The sequence below is a fragment of the Bufo gargarizans genome, chromosome 9 (genome assembly GCF_014858855.1).
Source record: "Bufo gargarizans isolate SCDJY-AF-19 chromosome 9, ASM1485885v1, whole genome shotgun sequence".
Lineage (NCBI taxonomy): Eukaryota > Metazoa > Chordata > Amphibia > Anura > Bufonidae > Bufo > Bufo gargarizans.
Genome location: NC_058088.1, coordinates 158431444 through 158459396, shown reverse-complemented (window position 1 = coordinate 158459396; position 27953 = coordinate 158431444). Strand labels below are relative to the sequence as shown.

The following is a 27953-nucleotide window of genomic DNA, read 5'->3' as shown; positions in this document are numbered from 1 at the left end:
GTATAGAAAGGGAGTTAATGTACAGAGCAGAAAGATTCATGTAGGTCCACACCACATTTGCAGCGTTTACACACACCTGGAATAACAGGAATAAAAAGCACAGCTTGCCCCCCTTACAAAAAATATATATATATCAGTCGTACTTTATACGGTATGTTTTTTATTTTTATTAGAAGGAAATTGAGAAAGAATCTAAGGTTCTGTTCACATCACTTTTTTAAGGTCTATTTAGTGTGTACACCAAGAAAGTGCCCAACTAAATGTGTCCATGTGTCCATGTGTATTATAATGCCGGTGGCCGGTGGCACCCACCAACCTCCTCCCCCGCCCCCTTCCTTGAGAAGTACAGACATTTTTGGTCATTTATAAATCCTGGCCGGACAATATTTTTAGGTCCCAGAAAGAGGACATACCCAGGAAAAAGAGGACATATGGTCACTCTATTAAAAGGCAATCTGTCACTGGTTTTGGATTGTTATCTACAGTAATACATGAGTGGTGCTGCAGATCCCTATTTTTTATTTTCCTATTGCCCACCATTCCGCCATTGTCAGCGCTCAGAGCTGCATTGCAATACATTGTGAGGATTGCTCTGCATGCACACGAGTCCTTTCCACTATGTTAGAACAGCAGAGCAGTCCAGACTGTGTATTTCAGTGCAGCGCTGAGCACTGACAGTGGGGGAACAAGGGCGGTAGGAAAATAACAGATAGTGATCTGGACTCCTTATCTGCTGTACTGCTCATGTATTACTGTAGATAATAGTCCAAAATCATTAATACTAATGACCAATCCTCAGGATAGATCTGTATGTGATTGATGGGGTCCAATTGCCACCACCCCGCCGATCTGTGACCTCCTTATGTGATTACTTGATTTTGGCCTGCCCCCTCCATGGGCTCCTAGGACAGATGCATTGGCTGGTATGATATGCCAGCCAATGACTACAGCTTCTCTGGCCAATGCTGTGCAGGAGTTGAGTGTAAGGGCGCATGCCCACGAATGCAAGGGCTCCGTGCCCGTATTGCGGACTTGAACGGGTCTATGATTCTCAAGATATGGCAAAAACTAGAACATGTCATATCTTTAGAGGAGTGGAGGCATGGATCGGAAGCCCACAGAAACACTACACAGCGCTTCCATGGGCTTTCGGGTCCGTGCCTCCACACCACCAAAGAAAAGAGTCTTATCTTGGATCTGAACTCGACTTCAGTTCCGACTGGTACCTCGGAACCGAAGCCAAGTTCGGATCCAGGTTTTAAAATAAAATGCCAAAGTTATTCACAGAAGTCTCGCGAGACATCCGGAATAACTGACTTGGCCTTGTCGGAGGCCGTACATTTTACTGGTGTACAGAGCCGGATCTCCGTACAGATTTTAAACAAAGTTTTGAGCGAAGCGACTTCGGATCTAGGATCCAAAGCTTTCTTTGCTCATCCCTAGATAACGCATGTCCTATCTTTTTGCCTGCAGTTTGCGGATCGCGGACCTATTCAAGTCAATGGGTCTGCATCCGCAGCACGGACTGCACATGGCCGTTGCCAATGCATTGTGGACCGCTATTTGCGATCAGAGGCACAGGCACTGAGCCCTTACGTCTGTGGGCATGAGCCCTAAGTGACTGTACTAGCACTTACCTGCCCAGCAGAGACAAATGTAGCCTTTGATTCTGTCCTGGCATGTGGCATTATTCATGCACGGGTCGGAGGCACACTCTAGTATATCTATGTCACAGGTCTCTCCTACAAATCCAGTGTCCGTGCAGTTACAATAGAACCTGGAACACAAAACCCAAGTAAGTAACGTGCCTCCTACTACACACCATCCCCTATATTATACAGGTCAACAAAAGTCTGGAGCAGACAACCTGTTAATGGCGTCGATGCAAAGTCCTCCATTCTGACACGGTTGGCTTTGGCACTCATCAATGTCTAGCTGGCACAACTGGCCTTCATACCCCGCAGGGCATTCACAGGTGAAGAAGCCAATGTGATCCAAGCATGTGGCTCCATTCTGGCAGGGGTCTGACTGACACTCATCGATCTCAGTCTCACAGTTGACACCTGCAGACACAAAGAATGATCTCATTAGTCAAGATGATCTGTTATAAGCTTTTTTTTTTTTTTTGCTTTGGACAATATGTTTTCATTAGAAGAGTTCCTTAGGTTGGTCACAGGTTGTCCCATTGATGAGATCCCCAGTGATCTGCAGTAATCTGTAGAGGAACCTGTCCTTCAGAGAGAGCTGCTTTTTGTTGGTGCTCTCTGTAAAGAGATCTGAATGGGAGACCCCCTTGGTATTGGAAAATGGGTATATTAAGCCAATCCCTTTAACCCTTTCCTTGAAATGGGAAGCACATGTACTGATCAACTAGGTTAATGGTCTTCTGCAGAAGTGGTCACCATGGAAGCCCAGCTGCTGATAGCCAGCCCTAACAAAGTTCCCCGGGTTCCCATAGGTTTGCGCCAGGCAATAGTGCAGATTTGCCAGCGTAAAACAGTGAAGGACCCCACAACAGATCATGACGGACACCATTATATGGCAAGTCAATAAGCTATAAATCAGCTTACAATACCTTCTATGTATATTGAATATAAAATATTTTAGCTCTAGATTATAAAAGTGATTGTTACTATCCGCAATACTATGATTGTTCCCATGTTCTGACAGCAGGTGGCAGTATAATACCATACAACTACTTTACCTATCTTCCTAATAAGATGCAGGGGTAAGAGAAAATCCTTTTTGTAGAATCCCAGTTCCTGAACTGTAAATTCTCCCCATTGGACCTATTTTTGTACACGGAAATATATGCAATTCTCAAATACACTTTTTTTTTTACAATGAAAAATATGATTAGTACATAAATAAGCTGTTTAGTATTACAAAGGAGCAAATGTCCGAGGTCTATACTACCCTAGCAGGACGATTCTAGGGGCTCATTCACACCTGGGATTAGCTTTCCACTCCATAAAAATGAAATATAACGGAGCCATCTTAGGGTTCGGCTACATGGCGATCTTGTTCATGCGACAACTGTCAGGCCGAAGCATCATAGTGCAGTGGTGTTAGCTTAGAAATGAATAGGGTTGCATTTTTTGCCATTCTGGGGTCATAGTTGCGGCAAATGCGTTCTGTCTGTTGGATCCTCTACTTCACCGTCGTATCCCCATTGACTGCAATAACGTCCGGCAGTGATCCGACCAATTTCCTGCATAAATACCGGGTTTTGGCTGGACAAAAATCTTTGTATGGGGACAATGGAGATCTGTCGGTGAAGTAGATTCCGAATCCTGTGAGACGGAACAGCCTGCCGGATCTCCTTCTTCAGCGGTCTATTATCTTAATGCGGCTTCAATGTAGCTCCAGCGGCGGAGCTACACTGAAGCCGCATTAAGATAATAGACCGCTGAAGAAGGCCTTGACAGGCCGAAACGTCCGGTCACGTAATCTAATACCTATAATCAATTGTGCTTCAGAGAAATTGCTGGATCATGAATTCTATGTGATGTGACAGCAGACCATGGAACTAATTTACTAACTAGACCTTGATGTAAAACACAGCAAAATTTGTCATTTTACGGAAAAATGTGGCATCAAGTTTTAGACTTATTTAGATTTATGAACTTTTGGTAACTACTTGCATTTCCCATGAAGTAACAATTCAGGAGCTTCTTTCCATCTATGCTGTGCCATTCCTCTATTATACATGCTAGAAGTTTATAATTGATTTGCCAGCAGTCTGAAAAAGACAAAAAAAAAAAAAAGGTCCACTTGGGTGTTACCAGTTAGGGGTGCGTCACTATCCCCCCAGTGCTGCTGTGGCAGACTGTGCTGGGACATTCATACATTTTATCAGGAATTACAGAGGAATGACACAACATAGAGTCATACAAATGGATGTTCCAGAATTGTCATTACATGGGGAATGCAAGTATGTACTAAAAAAAGACGCCAGGAGAGGGGACAGGTCCTCTTTAACATGTTACATACCATGATGCAGCAATGTTAAACGGACATTTAACACATCTCATCCCTCTGAAAATACCAAGTTAAAAATGCTACATCTGTATGTAGTGATAGTATTTCAACAGTCTACAGTGTTATTTGGGAATCTTATGGAAGTATATCATCTGGATATTTCAGAGTACTGTTATCTGTCCAGTATATGGCGGTATTATGTTAACAGTGTGTTGTTTAAAGAGGACTTGTCACCTCTCCACACATGGCTCATTCTCCATGTAATAACAGCTCTGGAGCGTCTATTCTTATGATTACGTTGTGCCATTCCTCTGTTATTTCTTCTAGAAGTTTATGAATGAATTATCAGCATCTTGCAGCAAAGGTACTGCTGGGTGTTACCAGTTGGGGTGTGGCCTTGCACAGTCCGACAGTAGCAGCACTGATTGGACAGAGTCAGACACACCTGCTACTGGTAACACCCAGGAGTACCTTTACTGCAGGCTGCTGACAACAGTGGCGGGGGGGAAGCGGTGCGCCCCGGGTGCCGGCTCTGGCGGGGGTGCCAGCAGGCCCAGAGGTAATGAGCGCTTTCATCAATACAGATGGAAGCACTCATTGCTGAAGCGCTGACACCCGCGACCCAGTCCCACATACTGCGGCGGGGCAGGGAGCGGAGCCCATAGTTCCCTGCCCCGCCACCGATCACCGCCATAGGCTTCAGGTGCAGGCGCGCGTGATGACGTCATCGCGCGCACCTGTGCTGGGACTCAGCAGCAAGGTGCCAGGACTCTGCAAGCAAGCGCAGGTAAGTATTTAGCTTTTAGGGTTTCTTTCTTTCTTTTTCTTTTATGTGCCAACTTTGGGGGACATGAGGGGGCCGGGGTGCACACAGGACAGAGGACGTGTGGGGGCAAACTTTTATTTTATATTATAATGTGGCAACTTTGGGGGACATGAGGGGGGGGTGCACACAGGAGGATGTGGGGGGGAATATGGTGGGATGCTGTGTGGCACAGTGGGGGGGGGCAATTTATTATGGGAGGGATGGCAATGTGGGGGACACTACTGTGTGGGGGAAATTACTGTGTGGGTGACACTTCTGTATGGGGGCAGCGTGGGGGACACTACTGTATTGAGATAAGTCGGCCAGCACACGCTAAATTGATGAATTCAAAAATCCGCCCCTTATTTGTAATAAAAAAAAAATAATAATTACAGGGACAAACTAGTACGTGCGGATATTGGGAGTACTCGTGGTACCCTCAAACAGAGTGTACTGGCCACACAGTGGAAGGGTACTTTTCCGTGTCTGCATTGCTTCCAGTGCTCTAACATAATCAAAGGGCCCAATATATATCACCCACATACTGGACGTACATACCCAGTGGATGGCTTTTTCACGTGCGAATCAGCCAATGTCATATATTTGATAAAATGTCCATGTGGGTTGCTATATATTGGGGAAACAATGCAGAGCATTAGAGATCGCATTGGCAAGCATAAATCAACTATTAGGACCAAGAATTTACTTTTACCCATCCCTTCCCATTTTGAGAAACATAACCATACAATTGCTCAATTGAAGTTTCAGGTTATAGAGCGGGTCATTAGACCCAGGCGGGGAGGTGACATAAAAAAACTTCGATTGCGTCGGGAGGCCTACTGGATCCATACCCTGGATACCCTACATCCAAGGGGTCTCAACAGAGATTATGAAATTATGCACATTTGAGTTCTGGTTCTGTTCACTTTCTGTTTACCATCAAATAGTAATTGATGTATCATTGTTTTCTAGACATCTACCACCTAATGAAGAATTTTCTCTGCTATGCTGGTATTTACCATCTACTATCTATTATAATCATTAATATGTGTTCTAACACCTGTGCCGTCTTTCTGATTGATCGATTCTCTGTTACTATGAATGTACTGCCCCTTATGGGCATTGACGTCACTCGGAGGTTCCCTATCCTCAATCATTGATGTGTGTGTGTATATACCTGCTACTCACAATGTACATCTACTTGTTGAAAAAGGCAGTCTAGCCGAAACGAGTCATCCTAGATGATGGGACATATTGATATATGATAATAAAAATTCTATGAGCATCAAGTCACGTCTGCTGGGAATTTCCATTCAACTACTGTATTCAGGACACTACTGTGTGGGGGGCAGAGTGGGGGAAAATACTGGGTTTCTATTGGGGAGGCACTGTAGGGGCCAATCTATTATTTCTGGGGACACTATAGAGGGATTATTACCTGGAGCACAGTATAGGGTCTTATTATTACTGGGGGCACTCTAGAGGACATTATAGCTGCTGTGGACACTATAGGAACATTTGGGGTCATTTATCAAACTGGTGTAAAGTAGAACTGGATTTGTTGCCCAGAGCAGCCAATCAGATTCCACCTTTCATATTTGACAGCTCTTTTGGAAATCCAGTTCTACTTTACACCAGTTTGATAAATGACTCCAATTAGGTCCATCAGGGTCACTATTTTTTCAGCAGTATAGTACCTGGGGCATTGGGGGGCACAACGGGCACAGGTATTGGGGGAGGCAGGAGGTTCACACTGTGGGGACACCAGGATGGGGAGGTTGATGGAAAAATTGAGAAATCCAACTTGTCTGTGTTACAAACTCTGTAGAGACGAGATGTGGCTGAAAGAATTTGTCATGGCGGTCTAATGGAGGAGAAGAGGAAAGAGAAGGTCTACATGACAGGAGATGTCCCTGGATGTTTAAACTTCTAGCAGGAATAATACAGGAATGGTACAATATAGATGCTCCAGAATTGTTATTACATGAGGAAAGCATGTGGTCACTACAACAGACTATCAGGAGAGGTGACAGGTCCTCTAAGCACTGAGGGGGTCATTTACTAACAGATATACACTACTGTTTGGCGTATATCTCTTGCAGATTGCGGTGCAAAGTTTATTTGTGCCGAAATCTGCAACTTTTTCACGCCAGGTCTAAAAAAGTGGGCGCGGAGAGGGCGGGGAATGGCACTTCTCATTTATCATTTTCTACGCCTGTTTCAGGCAAAGAAAATGGTCTAAATTTAAGACAGTAAGAAAGCAGTCTTACATTTAGATCGGCAATGAATATGCAAAGTTATGGAGAGGCCGGCGCTTTATAACTTCGGCGGATCCTCCGCCAGCGCAGGTGGATCTAAAACGCCAGTCTCAATAAATGACCCGCTGAATCTTTTAGGCAATATATGGGGAGGTTTACCAACTGTATATGGCACTATTATGTTGGTATAAGGTATTTTTACCTTATTTTAGATGAACAATTTTCATGTTTTATCTATAACCTAATTTGAACTATTGCCTTTTTGCTTGTCCCAAGAAAAGATGGGTCTGACACCAGACCCAGAATATTGGGCCCACACGGCTGTCCCGGACTTCGCTCAGCTTCTTCAGCATTGAAGTCACTACTTGTGATCTCTATAGACCTTGACAGGAGCAGCTTCTGCGACCATTTGCATTACGCCTGCTGTGAATGACTTAACTGACCAGTTAATTTTATTTGCTCTGTGACCTGAACCAAGAGGAAACCACACAATAGAGTAAATCCAAGACTATAAGAGGTCAGGGGGCGGCAATCTCCAGCAGATGCTGCGCTCCCAGGATGATGAGCGTGGCAGGGGTTATAAACCTGGGTTAATTGGTGGTTTCTGCCGCTGGACCATTAAGTCTGTGCTAAAGCCTCAAATCCGCGAGCAGGTGGTCAGTAATGCATCCGCAAAGCTGTCCGTGAAGGATCTGTGTTGGGTCCGCGAGTCCTTTTTTTGCTGTCCGTGTTTCACTGACACTGAACAGCTGAATTTTTTTTTCAAAGCATCTCTTCCTATTGATCTGTGAAACACGGATGCAACATAAATGGCATCCATGTTGCAGGCGTGGTTTTCACAGACTCATAGACTATAATGGACGTGATGAACAGGGGAGAACTCAGGAATTTTGTCTGGGGGGGGGGGTCTGAAGGCAAAAAATGTTGCATGTGTAGCGCGATGTGCCAATTCTTTTGCCCACCCATTTTTCAAAGCCCCCATTAATATTTAAAAATGAAGCCCAATCGGACGAGACTAATTAGTCTCGTCCCATTGCGTAGTGTGTTGCGCTGATTCTTTTGCCTGGCCATTTCTAAAAGCTCTGTAGGAGTGGGAAAATGCAGCGCTCCGCACATTTTTTTGTCCCGCCCATTATTAAAAGCCCCTCCTACATATAATAGGCCACTCCCAACAAACACTGTACAGCTGACATTCTATAGTTGAGGCCTGTCTCTACACATCATATGGAGAGGGTGGTCTGTCCTGGCTGCACTGCTTCACATTATACAATAGACAGCCGGCTACAGCCAGGAAGCTCCTCCGCTCTCCTCCCTCCCCAGATCCTGCTCAAGGCTTGTGGTTCCCCCACCATCTGCCACCCGCCCGTGGCCTGCTGCCCCCTTTGGCGGTCCTCACCCAGCTCTGACTCCTCCTTCTGCAAATGGCAGGGGGAGGAGCCAGAGCATCTCCTCTCCTACATAGCACCTCATACATCCAGTGATGTCACCTTTGTTGTAGACGTTCTCTTTCCTCATCTTCTCCATTCAGACCAGACTGCCATGATGATTTTTCAGCCATCTCCCATCTCCGCAGAGATTGACATACATTAGTTTCCCACATTTCCATCCTCTTCACATCTTCTGAACATCCTTTTCTGCTACCCCTAATACTATACTGCAGAAACAGTCCCCCTGGAAATACTACTACCACACAGATAGTGCCCCCAATACTATACTGCAGAAACAGTCCCCCTGGAAATACTACTACCACACAGATAGTGCCCCCAATACTATACTGCAGAAACAGTCTGCCTGGAAATACTACTACCACACAGATAGTGCCCCTTCAACAATTATTGGCACACAGTGCTCTAAAAAATAACTGTGCCCAGACACTAATAGTATAAAGATATGTCCCCCAAAAATAATTGTACTAAACTAATACTGTGCCAGGGTGCCCCCCAAAGTAACAGTGCTCCCCAAAATCCCACCAATAGAAATAATTCTCTGCCAGGGCACACTTAGTAGTAATAATGCCCCTATAGTGCCCATACTAGTAATCATGTTCCTCATAGCCCCCCAGTAGTAGTAAAGCGCCCCATAATACCCCCTAGTAGTAATAATTCTCCTTATAATATGACAGTACATAAAATACCCCCGCTTAGTGCCTGCAGTTGAGCTAATGTCCCCATAATGTATGCCAGTATAAAATACCCCTATATAGTGCCCCAGTAAATGCCCTCATAGTGCTCCTCTCCCCCTTCCCCAGTGTCCCCCATAATATGCCAGTAAAGAAATGCCCCTTCTTAGTGCCCCCAGCAGATGCCTCTATAGTGCTCTTCTCCTCCATAATGTGCCAGTAAAAATGCCCCTTCTTAGTGCCACCAGATGCCCCAATAGTGCTCCACTCCCCCATAGCGCCCCCAAATAATGCCCCATAGTGCTGCTCTCCCCAATAGTGCCTCCCATAATGTGCCAGTAAAAAAATGCCCCCTTAGTGCCACCAGATGCCATAGTGCCCCCCATAAAGTGCCAATAAGAAAAAAGGCCCCTTTAGAGCCCCCACTTCCCCATAGTGCCCCCAAATAATGCCACTATAGTGCCACCAGATGCCCCATAGTGCCGCTCTCTCCTATAGTGCCCCCCATAATGTGCCAATAAAAAAAAGCCCCTTTAGAGCCCCCATAGTGCTCCTCTCCCCCATGGTGCCCCCCCCCATAATATGCCAGTAAGAAATGGCCCATAGTGCTCCCCCCCCCAAAATGCAAGAAATGCCAGATGCCCCCATGGTGCTAGCCCAGCCCCCCCCCCCAAAAAAAAACAACAACAACCCACTAATACTTACCTTCATCAGCAGTGATGCGATGCAGGCCTCTTCCGGCCTGTGTCCCTGCTACGTGCACGCCCCCATCTCCACCAAGCCACGCTCCGTCTACCAGTAACGGCAGGAAAAAAAAAAAAACGAGAAGGTGAGCTGCGCGGGCCCAAAGTGCTTCTATCACCCTAAGGCCTCATGCACACGACCGTTGTGTGCATCCGTGGCCGTTGTGCCGTTTTCATTTTTTTTTCGCGGACCATTGACTTTCAATGGGTCCTTGGAAAAATCTGAAAATGCACAGTTTTGCAGCCGAGACCGTGATCCGTGTATCCTGTCCGTCAAAAAAATAAGACCTGTCCTATTTTTTTGACGGACAACGGTTCACGGACCCATTCAAGTCAATGGGTCCGTGAAAGAACACGGATGCACACAAGATTGGCATCCGTGTCCGTAATCCGTGGCCGTAGGTTACTTTCATATGGACGGATCCGAAGATCCGTCTGCATAAAAGCTTTTTCAGAGCTGAGTTTTCACTTGGTGAAAACTCAGATCCGACAGTATATTCTAACACAGAGGCGTTCCCATAGTGATGGTGACGCTTCAGGTTAGAATATACTAAAAGAAATGTGTACATGACTGCCCCCTGCTGCCTGGTAGGTGCTGCCAGGCAGCAGGGGGCAGACCCCCCCTCCCCCCCTGTAGTTAACACATTGGTGGCCAGTGCGGCCGCCCCCCCCCCCCCTTCCTCTCCTGTAGTTAACTCGTTGGTAGCCAGCCCCCCCCCCCCCTCCCCTGTAGTTAACTCGTTGGTAGAAAGTGGGCCCCCCCCTCCCTCCCCTGTAGTTAACTCGTTGGTGGCCAGCCCCCCCCTCCCTCCCCTGTAGTTAACTCATTGGTGGCCAGTGGGCCCTCCCCGCTCCCTCCCCTGTAGTTAACTCGTTGGTGGCCAGTGGGTCCTCTCCCCTCCCTTCCCCTCCTAATTAAAATCTCCCCCCCTATCATTGGTACAGTGGAGAGTACCGATCGGAGTCCCAGTTTAATCGCTGGGGCTCCGATCGGTAACCATGGCAACCGGGACAGTACTGCAGTCCCGGTTGCCATGGTTACTTAGCAATTTGTAGAAGCATCATACTTACCTGCGAGCTGCGATGTCTGTGACCGGCCGGGAGCTCCTCCTACTGGTAAGTGACAGGTCTGTGCGGCGCATTGCTTAATGATCTGTCACTTACCAGTAGGAGGAGCTCCCGGCCGGACACAGACAGACATCGCTGCTCGCAGGTAAGTATGATGCTTCTACAAATTGCTAAGTAACCATGGCAACCGGGACTGCAGTAGCGTCCCGGTTGCCATGGTTACCGATTGGAGCCCCAGCGATTAAACTGGGACTTCGATCGGTACTCTCCACTGCCACCAATGATTGGGGGGGGGGATTTTAATTAGGAGGGGGAGGGAGGGGGAAGGGCCCACTGGCCACCAACAAGTTAACTACAGGGGAGGGAGGGGGGGGGGGCCCACTGGCCACCAACAAGTTAACTACAGGGGGGGAGGGGGCGGCCGCACTGGCCACCAATGAGTTAAAAACAGGGGGGGGAGGGGGGTCTGCCCCCTGCTGCCTGGCAGCACCTGCCAGGCAGCAGGGGGCAGTCATGTACACAGTTTTTTAGTATATTCTAACCTGAGCGTCCCCATCACCATGGGGACGCCTCTGTGTTAGAATATACTGTCGGATCTGAGTTTCACGATGTAACTCATATCCAACAGTATATTCTAACAGAGGCGTTCCCATGGTGATGGGGATGCTTCAAGTTAAAATATACCATCGGATTGGAGAAAACTCCGATCCGATGGTATAAAGCGACTCCTGACTTTACATTAAAAGTCAATGGGGGACGGATCCGTTTGCAATTGCACCATATTGTGTCAACGTCAAACGGATCCGCCCCTATTGACTTGCATTGTAATTCAGGACGGATCCGTTTGGCTCCGCACGGCCAGGCGGACACCAAAACGACTTTTTTTTCATGTCCGTGGATCCTCCAAAAATCAAGGAAGACCCACGGACGAAAAAACGGTCACGGATCACGGACCTACGAACCCCGTTTTTGCGGACCGTGAAAAAATACTGTCGTGTGCAGGAGGCCTTAGGCTACATGCACACAAACTTATTTTGTTTCCATGTCCGTTCGGCTTTTTTTGCGGATAGGATGCGGATTCATTCATTTCAATGGGTCCGCATCAGTATGACCATTCCGTAGCCCCGCAAAAAAAAAAATAGAACATGTCCTATTCTTGTCCGTTTTAGGCATTGTTACAATGAATCCACAATTTGCCACAGAAAAGAGGCACCCAATCGTCCGTCTGGGCCTTGTGCCAGTTGGAGAATACAGAACCAGTAAATCAGACTGTCTGACCACCCTACCCGTCAAAGTGATCTCACAATGATGCAGGTGAAGCGTCCCGACACCTTTCATTCGTTCCCTAATTTCACAGAAGTATATAGCTCTCTCTCTAGACAGCGGAGAAGGAAATCGTGAGGGCATGACATACCATATGTATCTCTGGGGCTAGATACGAGGGACTAATATGTATGCAGGGGAGGAAGGGGTTAACAAGAGCTCATTGAAATGCTTCCTGGGAGATGTAGGTGCTTAATGAGCTGCCGCCCACCCATAGAAAGGAAAGTCCTTTAGATAAGTGAGTAAGGTCTCTTTCACATGGGCGTCCCGGATTTGCTCCGGATGCGTCGCGTGTGCGCACGCAATTTCAGTCAGTTTTGACTGCGATTGCGTTGCATTGTTCCGTTTTTATCGCGCGGGTGCAATGCGTTTTGCACGCACGTGATAAAAAAACTGAATGTGGTACCCAGACCCGAACCTGGACTGCTTCACTGAAGTTCGGGTTTGGGTTCGGTGTTCTGTAGGTTTTATTATTTTCCCTTATAACATGGTCATAATGGAAAATAATAGCATTCTTAATACAAAATGCTTACTGAAATGTCGATTGAGGCGTTAAAAAAATAAATAAATAACTCACCTCATCCTCTTGTTCGCACAGCCAGCATAGTCTTCTTTCAGGACCTGCAAAAGGACCTTTGATGACATAATCGCACTCACTACGTGGTGAGCGCGGTGATGTCCGCGCAGGTCCTGCTGAATGAAGATAGAAGATCCTTCCATCTTCATTCAGCAGGACCTGCGCTGACGTCACCGCGCTCACCACGTGGTGAAAGCGATTACGTCATCAAAACTGAACACCACAACACAATCAAAACGGACTGAAATTGCGTGCGCACTTGCGTGGGTCTCCCGCAATGCACACGCGACGCATCTGGAGCAAATCCGGGACGCCCGTGTGAAAGAGGCCTAACCCTAAGTTCACACCTGAGCGTTTTACAGCGCGTTTCTGTGAATAGGGGATAACTTTAACCAACTGGAATACCCCTTTAAGTCACAACTAACTGACCTAGGGGAGGATCTGTCTATACCTAACTTCCTGCAGAGGCTGAGTCAGGATGGTTAACCCTGACTGATCCATACAAAACCTATACTGGTTATATTACAAAGCATTAACAGATGAGATAACATGAAATAACAGGAACAGTTTGCCAGTACCATGGTATGGGGTACTGCAGATACTTTTGACCTGTAAAAAATGCATGCTTTTTTCATATGGTTTTAATCGCAACGTCTAAATACACCCTTGTGCAGAAGTCTGTTAGCAGGTCAAAATCCTAGATGCCAATGCTTTTTTGGAGAGCAAAGTGGTCACCTGTTATACCAGCGCTATCCTAATGGTCTATGAAAAGCACATATGGCAGCCATGTTGTGTCTGTGGTTCACAGACCCATAGACTATAATGTGCATGAGGGATCCATAATCATTGACAAAAATAGGGCATTCTTCTGTGATGCCACCACGGTCTTGAAAAACAACTGAACTGTGAATACGCACATTAAAGTCAACAGATACTGAACGGTCCAGACACCACACGCCCGTTATTCACGGACATGTGACAGGGGCCTAAGAAAACCACTCAAGTCAAATAGGGCAAATTAAATTTGTGAATAAACAGCTTAAAAAAGCCGATATGGTCAAGGCCAAGGATGCAACAACATATTGTACGGTGATCATTACACTTTGTGATCGCAGTAGACAGGGCCGGCATCAGCACCTGGCATACCCTGGCAAGAGTTGGGGCCCACCTCTCCTGGGGGGGCCCCAGAGGTGCACTGCCAATTAGGCGAGGTGAAGCCCTGGAGATAAGTGGGGGGCGGCGGCAACAGGGCCGTGGGAAGACTTTTGGAAGCGCTCATCTCTCTACACTCATCCTCAGGACAGCGGTACAGTTGGATGCTGCAGCGGGGCAGGCAGAGGCGTCTCCCTTCCCTGTCCCTCTGATAAGCTGCAGTCACTAGGCCTGAAGCCTATCAGAGGCCGGTGCAAGCAACGCGATGACGTCATCATGTTGTGCCACCTCAGCCGGGCAGCGTACAGAAGAGACCTGCATCACATTGCTGCCGGAAGCATGGAGGTAAGTATTATTATTATTAATACATGCAGTTTCATTGCCGCTTGCGACGTGCAAAATGTCACAAGGGGGACTATCACCCAAGGGCCCACATAACCCTGAAGCTGGCCCCGGCAGTAGAAAGTAAAGTGTTATTGCCACTAATGTTACCTTATACAAGGTCACATGAAATAGTATGAATGAATGCAGTTTCATATTGCACATCATCTGATATCTCATAGTGTGATCCTATCTCTCAGAGATCATATTATTATGAAGTTTAGGCCTCATGGACACGACCCACTCATTTTAATGGGGCCGCAAAGAATGCAGACAGTACACTGTGTGCGGCCCCATGTCTGTCCTGAATAGGCATTGTGACAATGGGGCCTGCGGAAATTGCAGGATGCTCATGACCGGTAGCCATATTTTGCCGATCCTAGCCGCGACAGCTGTCACATGACCTGTGTAGCCATGGGGCTTTTTGGCACATTTTATCAAGCTCCCCTGTTTTTAGGCATAAAATGAGACAGGTGTATTTCATTCTGCTGTCTTTCTGGTCCCTACTATTTACTAAAAGTCGCACAGCTGTTGATGAATTAGACTAGGCGTATTGTTATTACTCCGACCTCTGCTGGTTCTTTTTCAGTCAGACAGGTTCATATTCACTTAGACTGGTCTAATATATTTGCATGTGAAAAAAGTTGCATCTGTGCAGAGAAAAGTCACATGTCTCCAGGAAAAGTGCAACTTATTTGCATTAAAAGTACCACTCAAAAAAACTGTAAAAAATAAAAATAAATCAGCTCTGGAGTGCAGTAAAAATTTGAGATTTTGCACCTATTCAGTCATAAATAAGGCGCACCTACATCAGTAGATCAACAAAAAGTGGCAAAATTAGACAACTCCGGAATCAGTCTAAAACTTTAAAATAGTCAAACGAGGTTCAAAATCCTCCAAAACAGGTGCAATTTCAGTAGTAAATGCGAGTAATAAAATGATACTGTCTAAGACTACATGTAAACGAACGTATGTGGTTTGCGGTCCGCAAAAAAAAAAAAAAAAAAGGATGACGTCCGTATGGCATCCGTTTTTTTTTTGGTGATCCATTGTAATAATGCCTATCCTTGTCCGCAAAACGGACAAGAATAGGACATGCTCTATTTTTTTTGCGGGGCCACGGAACGGACATACAGATGCGGACAGTATACGGTGTGCTGTCAGCATTTTCTGCGGACCCATTGAAATGAATGGGTCCGCATCCTATCAGCAAAAAAAACGGAACGGACACAAAATACGTTAGTGTGCATGTAGCCTAAAACAGCATTTTTTCGACTGAAAACCAGGCGCAGACACAGGGGTGCAGGCGAAAACTGACACTGTGATCCCCCCCCAAACGCCAATTTCTTAACCTAACCCCTTTGACACAATGAAAGCGCTCATTCCCCATGGCCGTTCTGCTGCCTCCCTCTTGCCCCTACCTGGTGCTGCCTGAGGCGATTGCCTCATTGGTGGTGCACTCCTGCACAGACACTTTAGTAAATGTGCCCCAGTGTGCTTCAGGACCTGGTGTTTTTTTTTTAAAGGTGTTTTTTGTATCCCTATCCTTTTCTTTTTTTCCTGGGAAAATATGAACCCCCTGTAATGTCAATTCCTCTTTACAGTTGTATAGGAAAAAAGCATTAGTAAGAAAAACGCCATGCAAAAACACCATGTAAATTTTGGCGCATCTTAGGCCCAGCCCCTTGACAAGCGTGTTGGGAAAAAAAGTGCAGAAACCCTAGATGTGCCAAATTGTGCCACTTTTTTATACAGATTTTTGGCAAAGACACATTGGTCACTCTGGTCCATAAGGCTACATGCACACAAACGTTGTTTATTTCCGTGCCCATTCAGTTTTTTTTGTGGATAGGATGCAGACCCATTCATTTCAATGGGTTCGCAAAAAATGCGTATGTCCGTTCCGTAGCCCCGGAAAAAAAAAATACATGTCCTATTCTTGTTCGTTTTAGACATTGTTACAATGGATCCGCAAAAAAAAAAAGGGATGGCATACTGATGTCATCCGTTTTTTTTTTGTGGACCGCAAAACACATACGGTCGTGTGCATGTAGCCCAAGGGCTCATGCACACGACTGTTGGTGTCCCGTGCCAGTATTGCGGACTGCATTTGCGGATCCACAATACAAGGGCACGGCTCCGTTGTCATTCCGCATCACGGATGCGGACCCATTCATTTCAATGGGTCCGCAAATCCGGAGATGCAGAACGGAAGCACGGAAGCCTCCGCAAAAAGATAGAGCAAGTTCTATCTTTTTTTGCAGAATGGAGGGATCGCAGACCCATTCAAGAGAAGGGGTCTGCGATCCCCATGCGCCTGCCCCACGGAAGGTGCCCGTGCATTGCAGACCGCAATCCACAGCACGGGCACGGGACACCAACGGTCGTGTGCATGAGCCCTAAATCTGTATGGTACAGGCAATAGTGTGTGACTGCTCATACAGAGTGGGAAGACTGGGAATGTAAAATGGCCCTGAAAAAAAACGAAAAGTGACCCGACCCCCCTTTGCCCAAAATGTTCCTGCTAGTGGGTGAGTGACCCTCCTGGTGCTCGATCTCTCTCTCTCCAAGGCTGGCCTTTCTCTGTGCTTCTCTGTGGGGAGAATCTGGCCAGACACTTCTGAGGCCTTACTTGTCTAAACATGTGCTCCACACTCTGCTCCCTTGCACTGGTTCATGTTGCACTCTTCCCACTGTGCCACACAATGCTCTGCCTGCCGCAGCCTCTCTGATTAGCACTTACTGTGAATCTGCTGCCTGTTCTGCCTATACTCCATAGCTGAAGGACCTGTGATGACATCATAGTCATGTGATCCTTTCAACACTGTGGTAGGACCTGTGATGAAGTCACCATCATGTGACCAGTGCAGAAAGAGGCCGCTCAGCAGTGGAGACCTGTGATGCCATGGTATGAATGTAAGTGTCAGAGAAATGCTGGGAGATGTGGTTCTCCCCATTATACCTCCTCTCTGCTTAGTGGGAGGGAAATATGTTATTTAACTAGGACTGTATGTTAGAGGGGCCAAAGGGAGGGGAGGGGTGTTAGTTACATAGGACTGTATGTTATAGAAGATTGGAGGGAGATGACTGGTGTTTTTTACATGGCACTGGATATTATAGAGAACTGGAGGATTTCTTTTTCACTCCCATGTATATAACACCAGTCCTCTCCCACCAGTCTGCTATATGATACAGTCCCATGTAAATAACACAGTCCTCTCCCTCCAGTCCCATGTAAATAATCTCTCTTCCTTACAGACACAAGAAAAAAAAGTCACCTATTTCTACGGACTGTCCAGAAATTTCTGGACAGTTGGCCACCCTGGTTCCTGTCTGTAAATGATTATATTAGTAAAATGGATGAATAGCCATTCCCAAAACTGGTGTAAAGTAGAACTGGCCTAGTTGCCCCTTGCAACCAATCAGATTCCACCTCTAATTTTCCAAAGAAGCTCTGAAAAATGAAAGGTGGAATCTGATTGGTTGCTATGGGCAACTAAGCCAGTTCTACTTTACACCAGTTTGATAAATCTCCCCCTGTGTTCTCTCCAAATTACCACAGTCTCTTTGCTGCTGGGATGGTGGCGCTCCTGCATCAGGGCATCATTCAGTACCTGAGCCTCAGTGTAGATGTTGTACACCCGCCGCCGTTCCATCTGCCGGCCTAATAGGATTAGATTAGTTTTGTACAGGTTTTGTGGGGGTCGGGGGAGGGGGGGGTCTCCTTTCAACTTCCAGACAGAGATGTTACAAACCCTGGACAGCAGATTTTTTTAGCTGTGCACCTCATGTCCCCCCCACCCCACAGTATGGCTGCCATCACTGATAGTACGAGGCCGTGGTCTGGGGCTGGTGGGGGGCAGTGCAGGGAGGTGGGAAACAAAGGACTGGATTACACCGCATGCATGTCCCAGTGTATAATAAGTGTATACTCCCCGTGTATAATAATGAGATAGTGTATATGGAATATGCACCGCTCTATGAACAGCATGTATGAAGATATTATCTGGCATCGTCATTATTCCACCAAGAACACACTGGTCATAAAGGGTTAACCTTCCCAATCCCTGCAGACAGGTACAGCTGCTAATGGGATCACTGACCGCATTAAAACCTTGTTTTAACACTTTCCTCTCCAGAATGACAGCACATAGGAAACTCCTTGTGGAAGCCTTAGGCCCCTTTCACAAGAGCGAGAATTCCGCGCGGGTGCAATGCCTTATGCACAAAACAATGCTCGTCCATGCAGCTGCGGTCCCCAGCATCCTCACTGGGAGATCTGGTTTTACTGTGTCTGTATAATTTTATGGCGTTGTTCACACCCAGCATGGTATTGAATTTTTTGTACTGGGGCTCCATGGGGTGTGGCGGCTCCCTTAAACAGCTGATCGGAGGGGGTGCCGAGACTCGGACCTCTGCCGATGTGATGATGATGACCAATCCCTTTAAGAATGAATATCGTGTCAGTTTATGCTTCCGCAAGAAACATTTTGAGAGCTTTCTGCTGTGGCATATTTTTCACCTCATGCAGTCGCCAAGTGTGGACACAGCCTTAGTGTTCACTCACACGTGACAGAATTTTCCGCCATAAAATCCGCAGGTGCAGATTTTTACAAATTTGTGGATTTTTTGGTGTAATTTATGGTACAGATTTTGTTGTGGATTTTTCCACAGCGTTTTCCGCTGCAGAATCAATTTGCCATTGAAGCGAATGGAGAGATTCTCATGCCGAAAATCTGCAACACAACATTATTTATGCTGCGGAATGTAAAACCCAAGGGTGCCTGCCCATAGTGCAAATCCGCACCAAAATCGCATAAAAAAAAGCACATAAATCAGCACTCTTTATAGTGATTATGGTGTGTTTTTGTGTTTTTTTTGTTCTGGATTTTCGTAAGGTTTTTCTGTTAATGTAAACAAAACCGCTTTGCTGATACTGTATTATGCCTCATTTAGGCCTCTTTCACACTTGTGTTGTCCGGATCCGGCGTGTACTCCACTTGCCGGAATTACACGCCAGATCCGGAAAAACGCAAGTGTACTGAAAGCATTTGAAGACGGATCCTTCTTCAAAATGCTTTCAGTGTTACTATGGCAGCCAGGACGCTATTAAAGTCCTGGTTGCCATAGTAGGAGCGGGGAGCGGTATACTTACAGTCCACGCAGCTCCCGGGGCGCTCCAGAATGACGTCAGAGCGCCCCATGCGCATGGATGACGTGCCATGCGATCACGTCATCCATGCGCGTGGGGCGCCCTGACGTCACTCTGGAGCGCCCCGGGAGCCGCACGGATGGTAAGTATGCTGCTCCCCCGCTCCCCACTACACTTTACCATGGCTGCCAGGACTTTAGCATCCCAGCAGCCATGGTAACCACTCTAAAAAAGCTAAACGTCGGATCCGGCAATGCGCCGAAACGACGTTTAGCTTAAGGCCTGATCCGGATCAATGCCTTTCAATGGGCATTCATTCCGGATCCGGCTTTGCGGCAAGTGTTCAGGATTTTTGGCCGGAGCAAAAAGCGCAGCATGCTGCGGTATTTTCTCCGGCCAAAAAACGTTCCGTTCCGGAACTGAAGACATCCTGATGCATCCTGAACGGATTTCTCTCCATTCAGAATGCATTAGGATAAAACTGATCAGGAGTCTTCCGGCATAGAGCCCCGACGACGGAACTCTATGCCGGATCCGGACAACGCAAGTGTGAAAGAGCCCTTACATTTTAGTGTTTGGTCAGTGATTCCCATCAGTGATTTTGAGCCAAAACCAGGTGCGGCTCTAAACACAGAACAGGTGCAGATCTTTCCCTTATGTCTGTGGAGACTCCAGTCCTGGTTTTGGCTCACACTCACTAATGGAAATAACTGACCAAACACTGACGTGTGAATGAGGCTTTACGCTGTAGTTTTACTGCATGAAATACACACTGAAAAAACAAGCATAATCTTCATTGTGTGCAGCAAACAGTAGACCGTTGAGGACAGTGATTGGCTGCAGCAGTCACGTGCCACACTGTGGCATATCACTGATGATGTGTGTAAACAAACCACAGTTGGGCAACTGGACCAGTATCACAGAGAAGGGCGCTGGAGATAGGGGTAAATATAGCTTTTTTTCAATTATCTCAGACAACCCCTTTGAAGCGGTTGTCCCATGAAACATATTTTATATTTCATACTTTTGAAACTGCATGTAATTAAAAATTTAGTTCAGCCGCTAGATTATTCAATAAAATGTGTTTGGATAGCGCCACCTGCCGTTTGCTCTTTTCCTCATCTCTCTGTCCACCTCATTGAGGTGGATGCACATGCTCAGTTACATCTTTCAACTGCTACCATCTATGGTACACATTTACTAAGACCGGTCTTAGTTTTCCTTTCTGCGCTGCCGTTTGATCCATCTGATTTATGATGAGGCGTGCGCCTTGTCTAAAATTACGCAAATCTGTGGCAGTTTGTGCACTTGGAGTAAAAACTATTTTAGCCCCTGTTTCCAGGTGCAAATGTAAGTAAATTTGCTGGGGCTGAAGTCTCAGACTCGGCATGGCCCCCAACACGCCCTCGCCCCATCATGCCCAACTAGCATACACGGCACAAAACCGGCCGCTCGGCACAATATTATCACACGGCCGGACAGAAAAGGGCACTTTTTGCACCTAAAAGTGTTGCAAGTTCCTTAGTAAATGTGCCCTTATATTTTCTATTATAAGCTGTAGCAGCTACTGAGAACTGCAGCAGAAAGGACACACCCGCTAAGAAGAAACATGCCTGCTGAGCTGCCAGCTTGAAATAATTCTAGCAGAAAAATTGGAGTGATAAATGGGGAGATCTCTGGACCCATGTGAGGTACAGGCCTGGTTCTAGCTTTCTGGGGTTCCGTTCCGTGCTTCTGCACCGCAAAAAGAAATTGCTCTATATTTTTGTGGGACGGAAGGATCGTAGACCCATTCAAGTGAATGGGTCTGCGATCCCCGTGCGCCTGCCCCACGCACGTTTGTGTGAATGAGCCCTTAGAAAGAGATTGTCATGCACTATACATATTTCAGTTTTTACAGTAATCCTGGGATCACCACTTTAACTAGCACTTCTTCATTTTGAAAATATGTGGAGGTCCTGGTTTTAATTTTCTTACACTAGGTGGTTGGCGCCCCATCTTATTTTGCTATGGATTATAGTTGTGCCCCTGTATACACGGTCTTCTAAATTTACAGCAAACTATACATGAATTAGCAATGCCTACCATCCTTACCTGTGTAGCCTGTGGCACATTCACATTGATAACTATCCATATGGTTGAGGCAGGAGCCATTGTTCTGGCATGGCTTGGATGCACACTCATTTATGTCTATTTCACAGTGATGTCCTTGGAAGCCTGGCACACAGTAACAAAAGTATTTGTTTCCCTTTTCCACACAGATGGCATCGTTCCGACACGGATTTGATGCACACCCGCCTACCACAATATCACAGTGTTGGCCGGTGTAGCCTGCTGGACAATCACACGTATAGCTGTCCGTGTTCTCTACACACACAGCGTTGTGGTCACAGGGGTTGGGTGCACATGGCGACAATTTGTTCTGGCATAGCGGACCATTGTATCCAGCTTGGCATTTGCACGTGAATGCCCTGGCATCATCCGAGCACTGAGAGTTTGGAAGGGCACATGGGTTACTATCACACTCAGTGGTGCAGTTAAATTCAGTTTCACAGACACATCGGTAATCTGGGTATCCAAGGTTAGCTTGACATAGGTGGGTGTTAGGGCAGTCAAATACTGAACATGCATTATATAATACTCCACAATCTGGTCCAGTGAAGGCCTCTGGTTCTGTGGGGCATTGACACGTAAACCCACCAAGTGTCTCTTGGCATGTCCCTCCATTCAGACAAGTGGTATTTAGACAGTTCTGTGCCAGACCTAGAGAGCAAAGAAAGAAAAGAGGTGTTCAAAATGAATCCATGAGATTTATTGCAGAGTGCAGAATTCACATACTGTAGTACTGATTTTATCACTTTCTACATATGCAAAGTTGTGGAGGGGAAAAAAAACAAACACACTAAGGCCCCTTTTACACGGGTGAGTTATCCGTGCGGGTGCGATGCGTGCGGTGAACGTATTGCACCCGCACTGAATCCTGACCAATTCATTTCTATGGGGCTGTGCACATGAGCAGTGATTTTCACGCATCACTTGTGCGTTGAGTGAAAAATCGCAGCATGCTCTATATTGTCTGATTTTCACGCGACGCAGGCCCCATAGAAGTGAATGGGAAGCGTGAAAATCGCATAGCATCCGCAAGCAAGTACGGATGCGGTGCGATTTTCATGCACGGTTGCTAGGAGACGATCGGGATGGAGACCCGATCATTATTATTTTCCCTTATAACATGGTTATAAGGGAAAATAATAGCATTCTGAATACAGAATGCATAGTAAAACAGCGCTAGAGGGGTTAAAAAAAAATAAAAAAAATTTTAACTCACCTTAGTCCACTTGATCGCGAAGCCGGCATCTCCTTGTGTCTCCTCTGCTGAACAGGACCTGGGGTGAGCATTAAATAGAGGTTAAGGACCTTTGATGACGTCACTCCGGTCATCACATGGTCTTTTACCATGGTGAATCACCATAGTAAAAGATCATGTGACGTACCATGTGATGACCGGAGTGACGTCATCAAAGGTCCTTAACCTCTATTTAATGCTCACCCCAGGTCCTGTTCAGCAGAGGAGACACAAGGAGATGCCGGCTTCGCGATCAAGTGGACTAAGGTGAGTTACATTTTTATTTTATTTTTTTAACCCCTCCAGCGCTATTATACTATGCATTCTGTATTCAGAATGCTATTATTTTCTCTTATAACCATGTTATAAGGGAAAATAATACAATCTTCAGAACATCAAGCCCGAACTTCTGTGAAGAAGTTCGGGTTTGGGTACCAAACATGCGCGATTTTTCTCACGCGACTGCAACGCATGACAATGTTTTGCACTCGCGCGGAAAAATCACACATTTTCCCGCAACGCACCCGCCTCTTATCCGGGCAAAAAAACTGACGCCCATGTGAAAGAGGCCTAACCTTCTGACTGTTTGGTTTACCCCTGTTGTTCATGTCTGAAGACTTGTTTGTGTCTGGAAAAACTACTTATTCATTCCCATAGACTTGCATTGAAGCTCTATACAAGTCTATGATAGACAGAAAATGTGACAATGTTTCTGTTTAGGCTGTGGTTCTCCTCTCCACTCCTCCCACTAAAAAGTTCAGTTCTTGTTCAGTTAGAAAATATACTGTATATAAAAGGAGAGCAGTTAGAGCCCTTAGTTGTCTGTTCATGGGGAGCAGTGCTTAGTAGTAGAGACTCTGACAGCCTGCATGAGTGACCAGAAGAAGACCTTGAGACGGGGATACTCTCCCACAGATCCTGGTCACCAGCCCTGTGACCAGGGAGCCTGCCAGGCAACTGAGCCATAGTCCCTAGGCCAGAGAGAGAGAGACATCCAGCTCAGTGCCTTGCCTGTAGTGTTTTGCACTTGAGTTCCTCTAGTAAAGAAGCACACTGGTTTATTGCAACCCTAACTCTCTGGACTTCTTTCCCATTAGGGTGCACCACGCCTTACCATCCCCCACAGAGAGCAGCAACATGTGATGACATCTCAGCAGTGTCAAGGAACCAGAGTACCATTGGGGCCACCCCAAACCCAACCACTGCACTAGTAGCCTGGACAAGTATTACACCTGCTAGGACTCAGCTCAACCGGCAGAGTAACAACTATGACTGGTGCCTGGTCAGAGGCCTGTATTAACCTTTACTTGCGTTGCGGTATCTACTTGGATGCTAACCACTGAGCCACTGTGCTGCTTGATACATTCCTAGCATAGAGTGAAATGAAACTGAAAATGAAATTTCTGGCACCACTAGGTGGCGCTTGGTGCATTCCATTAATACATTGAGCCTGATATTGATGCAATATGCAGTAAGGGTACTTTCACACTTGCGGCAGGACGGATCCGACAGGCTGTTCACCATGTCGGATCCGTCCTGCGGCTATTTCGCCGTGCCCGCGGACCGCCGCTCCGTCCCCATTGACTATAATGGGGACGGGGGCGGAGCTCCGGCGCAGCACGGCGCTGCGCGGAGAAAGGCCGCCGGACTAAAATTACTGCATGTCAGGCTTTTTAGTCCGGCGGCTTTCTCCGTGCACCGCCGTGCTGCGCCGGAGCTCCGCCCCCGTCCCCATTATAGTCAATGGGGACGGAGCGGCGGTCCGCGGGCACGGCGAAATAGCCGCAGGACGGATCCGACATGGTGAACAGCATGTCGGATCCGTCCTGCCGCAAGTGTGAAACTAGCCTAAGCCCCACCTTTGACCAATATAAAAATATACAGTATATCTCTATCTATATAATGTTATATATTACATGTATATAAATGTTATAATAATTGTCATTATAGCAAAAGATGCCTGAATCAATAAGTAAACCATGGTCTACAAATGGGGAAAACCCTGCTGTCTTGGCAACACAGACAATCTGTGTATCTCATATCTATCTATCTGGACGCCACTGAATTTAATGCAAGGTGGCTCTGCTGCGGTTTTCACGTGAATTAAAACGTGGATTACATGCCTAATGTCCCTTTGTGTCCTCTCAAAATATTCTTGACAGGCACTTGGTAGTTACCGTGTATATCATTTTCTAGAAAAACTAGCTGGCAGATTACATGGCCGAGCTCAAACAATCCAGAACAATACACTTAAGTATAGGCATTTGGGTGACGACCCTTAAAAGGGACACATAATGGGGCCATAAGAACTTTACGGTATGTATACTCTCATTTATAGCAAATCGTTACCTACATATAGCTTTATGTGTCACGTACAATTTCTCGCCTTATAATGCAAGAATGTTATCAGTAATGGTCTTTACAATAGGTCAGAGAAAAGGGAAGCACACGGCTACTAAATGAGGGTCATGCTGCACTAATAACCTGAAATATGAAAGGGCTTGGTCCTCTAGTAGCTTTCCAATTGAAGATTTTGCTATGAGAGGGGGCTCTGGGAATGTAGAAGCAATTAGTGCCGAGAGGGCACAGAGGCTCTGCTCCGAGACAAAGCCTGAAGTTTATGGGAATTTACTCCCATTATGTGTGTAACAAGTAACCTCAGTCAATGGGCAGCCTCCTGCAGCCTTCTGATGACATGGCGGAGATAATGCAAATCAAGAAGTAGAATGGGATTCCTTTGCCATTGACAAGGTAACTATTGTACTGGGAGAAAGTCACAGACTCTCGATCTGTTGCACTTGTCTGCAGCAAGTCATCTTATCTGTATAGATTGTGGGTTCTAATTTCCGTGTACAGCATGAACTTTGTAATATCTTAAAAGGATTTTCAGAGATTTTTTTTTGCTGATTACTTATCCACTGGATAGGTGATCAGTATCTGATCGGTGGGGGGTCCGACACCCAAGACCCCGATCAGCTGTTTGAGAAGGCAGCGTCAGTCCTGTGAGTGCCACGGCCTTGTCTTTTGCCACATGTGTCAAGTGGCCTGGGAGCAGCTCAGCACTATTCAAGTGCATGTGGCCGAGCTGTGATACCAAGCACAGCCACTATACAATGTGCGGGGCTCACATTAGCTGATCGGCGGGTGTCCAAGGTGTCGGACCCCCACTGATTGGATGCTGATGACGCATCTAGGGAATAGGTCATCAGTAAAAAAACAAAAAAACTTTTAAGCCACTTTACACTGAATCATTTATTCGGCTTCCACAACCAATAACTCTGTGGCCCATGTTGCTGAGAACAGTGAAAAATATTGATTATCATTTTTAAAAAAATTCTGCATTCATACAAAGTTTTATCAGTCAGTACCACATCATCCAAAGTCATATTGACAGTGTGCGAATTAGGCTTACACTACAAGACATGACCACATTGACAGTCATTAGATATAATGCACGTTACACCACCAAAGTGAAGCCATAAGGCCTCTTGCACACGACCGTATGGCTTTCAGTATTTTGCGGTCAGCAAAAAACGGATCTGCAAAAAATACGGATGACTGAACGGAACAGCTGGCCCCTGATAGAACAGTACTATCCTTGTCCGTTATGCGGACAATAATAGGACATGTTCTATCTCTGAACAGAAATACGGAAACGGAAGGCATACGGAGTACCTTTCCGTTTTTTTTGCAGATTTATTTAAATGAATGGTTCCATATACGGTCCGTATTCGGAACGCAAAAAACGTAATGGAAACGGAAAAAAAAAACGTTTGTGTGCAAGAGGCCTAGCATGTAATGCGCTACCCTAAGAACATTATTCTGGCAGCTCCCCTGTAGTCACCCTTTAGCCCCTATACAAGGATGTGGACTTCACTACAGGTTAGTGACCAGACTACTACCTCCTGGGATGGTCCCAGTGTACATGGCAAGCTGACCTACTCTGGTCAGAGACACTGGTGGAAACACCAGAGATAGTCATTGCATAATTTAGAACCAGGCAGTATACAGGTAAATTCAAGACAAATATGTATTTAAAGGGGTCATCCATCCCCTATAATCACCCCCCCCCCCCCCATACCTGGCACCTCATATAGGTTATACTAAGGCCTCATGCATACGACCGTATTTGGTTTCCGTGTCCGTTTTCTAGTTTGCGGACAAGGATAGGCATTATTACAATGGATCCGCAAAAAAAACGGATGCCATACGGAACGGCATCCTCTTTTTTTTTTTGCTCATCTGCAATTTGCGGACCGCAAAACACATGCGGTCGTGTGAATGTAGCCTTAACCTGCTCTCCAGCACCTGCGTCGCTCCTGCTGCCGCTGCATCTCCCTGTCGCGCAGATCAAAACATTCGGCGAAGAGGGGCACAGCCAATAGCAGGCCGCGATGGGGATGAGCACATGGACACACGGACTTCAGGAACTCTGATTTACACTGCGCCATGAAGCAGCAATGTGCATGAGCCCTAATCCTCTTATCATGAGACCATCATTTCATTATTTTGAGTCAAAATGGTTACTTGTGGGACACATCCCCTGAAAAGGTCTGTCCAACCGATATTCTACAAGAGATGACCATGAAAGCTATCTGGGTAATCCATCTCCCTGGACACAGACTGTACAGTGAAATCTGATAGTGAACATAAAATAACGTGCAGTCCAGTGTAACCCTAGGATCTGAGCTTCAAAAGGCCACTTGATTTATAGAGGTTTTGACCCTCAGTGGCTTTTCTTTTGTTCATCTCTTATACAGTATCTATTTGTAGGTTTTCTGGTGGTACAAGAGGTAAAAAACAGTTTTAGCAATGTTAGCAAAAAACAAGATTTACTATTGTAGATCATATTTTTAAGCATGTTAAGAAAAATCTCTGCTGCTTGTCCCCCATTGTCCAGTTTCTAAAATAGTGTCCAGTGTTACGACCTGGAGGCCATCATCCATGGAGGAATCATGGCAAAGTGTTGTTGTTCTATAATGTGTATCATTAGCACATTTGGAGATTGACAGACCCATACAGACTCCATACACTGCTATGGGACTTCC

At 46.3% G+C, this 27953-nt stretch overlaps 1 protein-coding gene across 1 annotated transcript in view; it reads right to left on the bottom strand.

Annotated features, from left to right (window-relative positions):
- LOC122919826 (protein crumbs homolog 2-like) overlaps window positions 1–27953 on the bottom strand; it is a 95861-nt gene that overhangs the window by 43076 nt on the left and 24832 nt on the right. The window contains exons 2-4 of the mRNA XM_044269017.1: window positions 21654–22322; window positions 1868–2063; window positions 1638–1777 (exon numbers count right to left, since the gene is read on the bottom strand). Coding sequence (XP_044124952.1) covers window positions 1638–1777; window positions 1868–2063; window positions 21654–22322 — 1005 coding nt within the window. The remainder of the gene's footprint in view (window positions 1–1637; window positions 1778–1867; window positions 2064–21653; window positions 22323–27953) is intronic.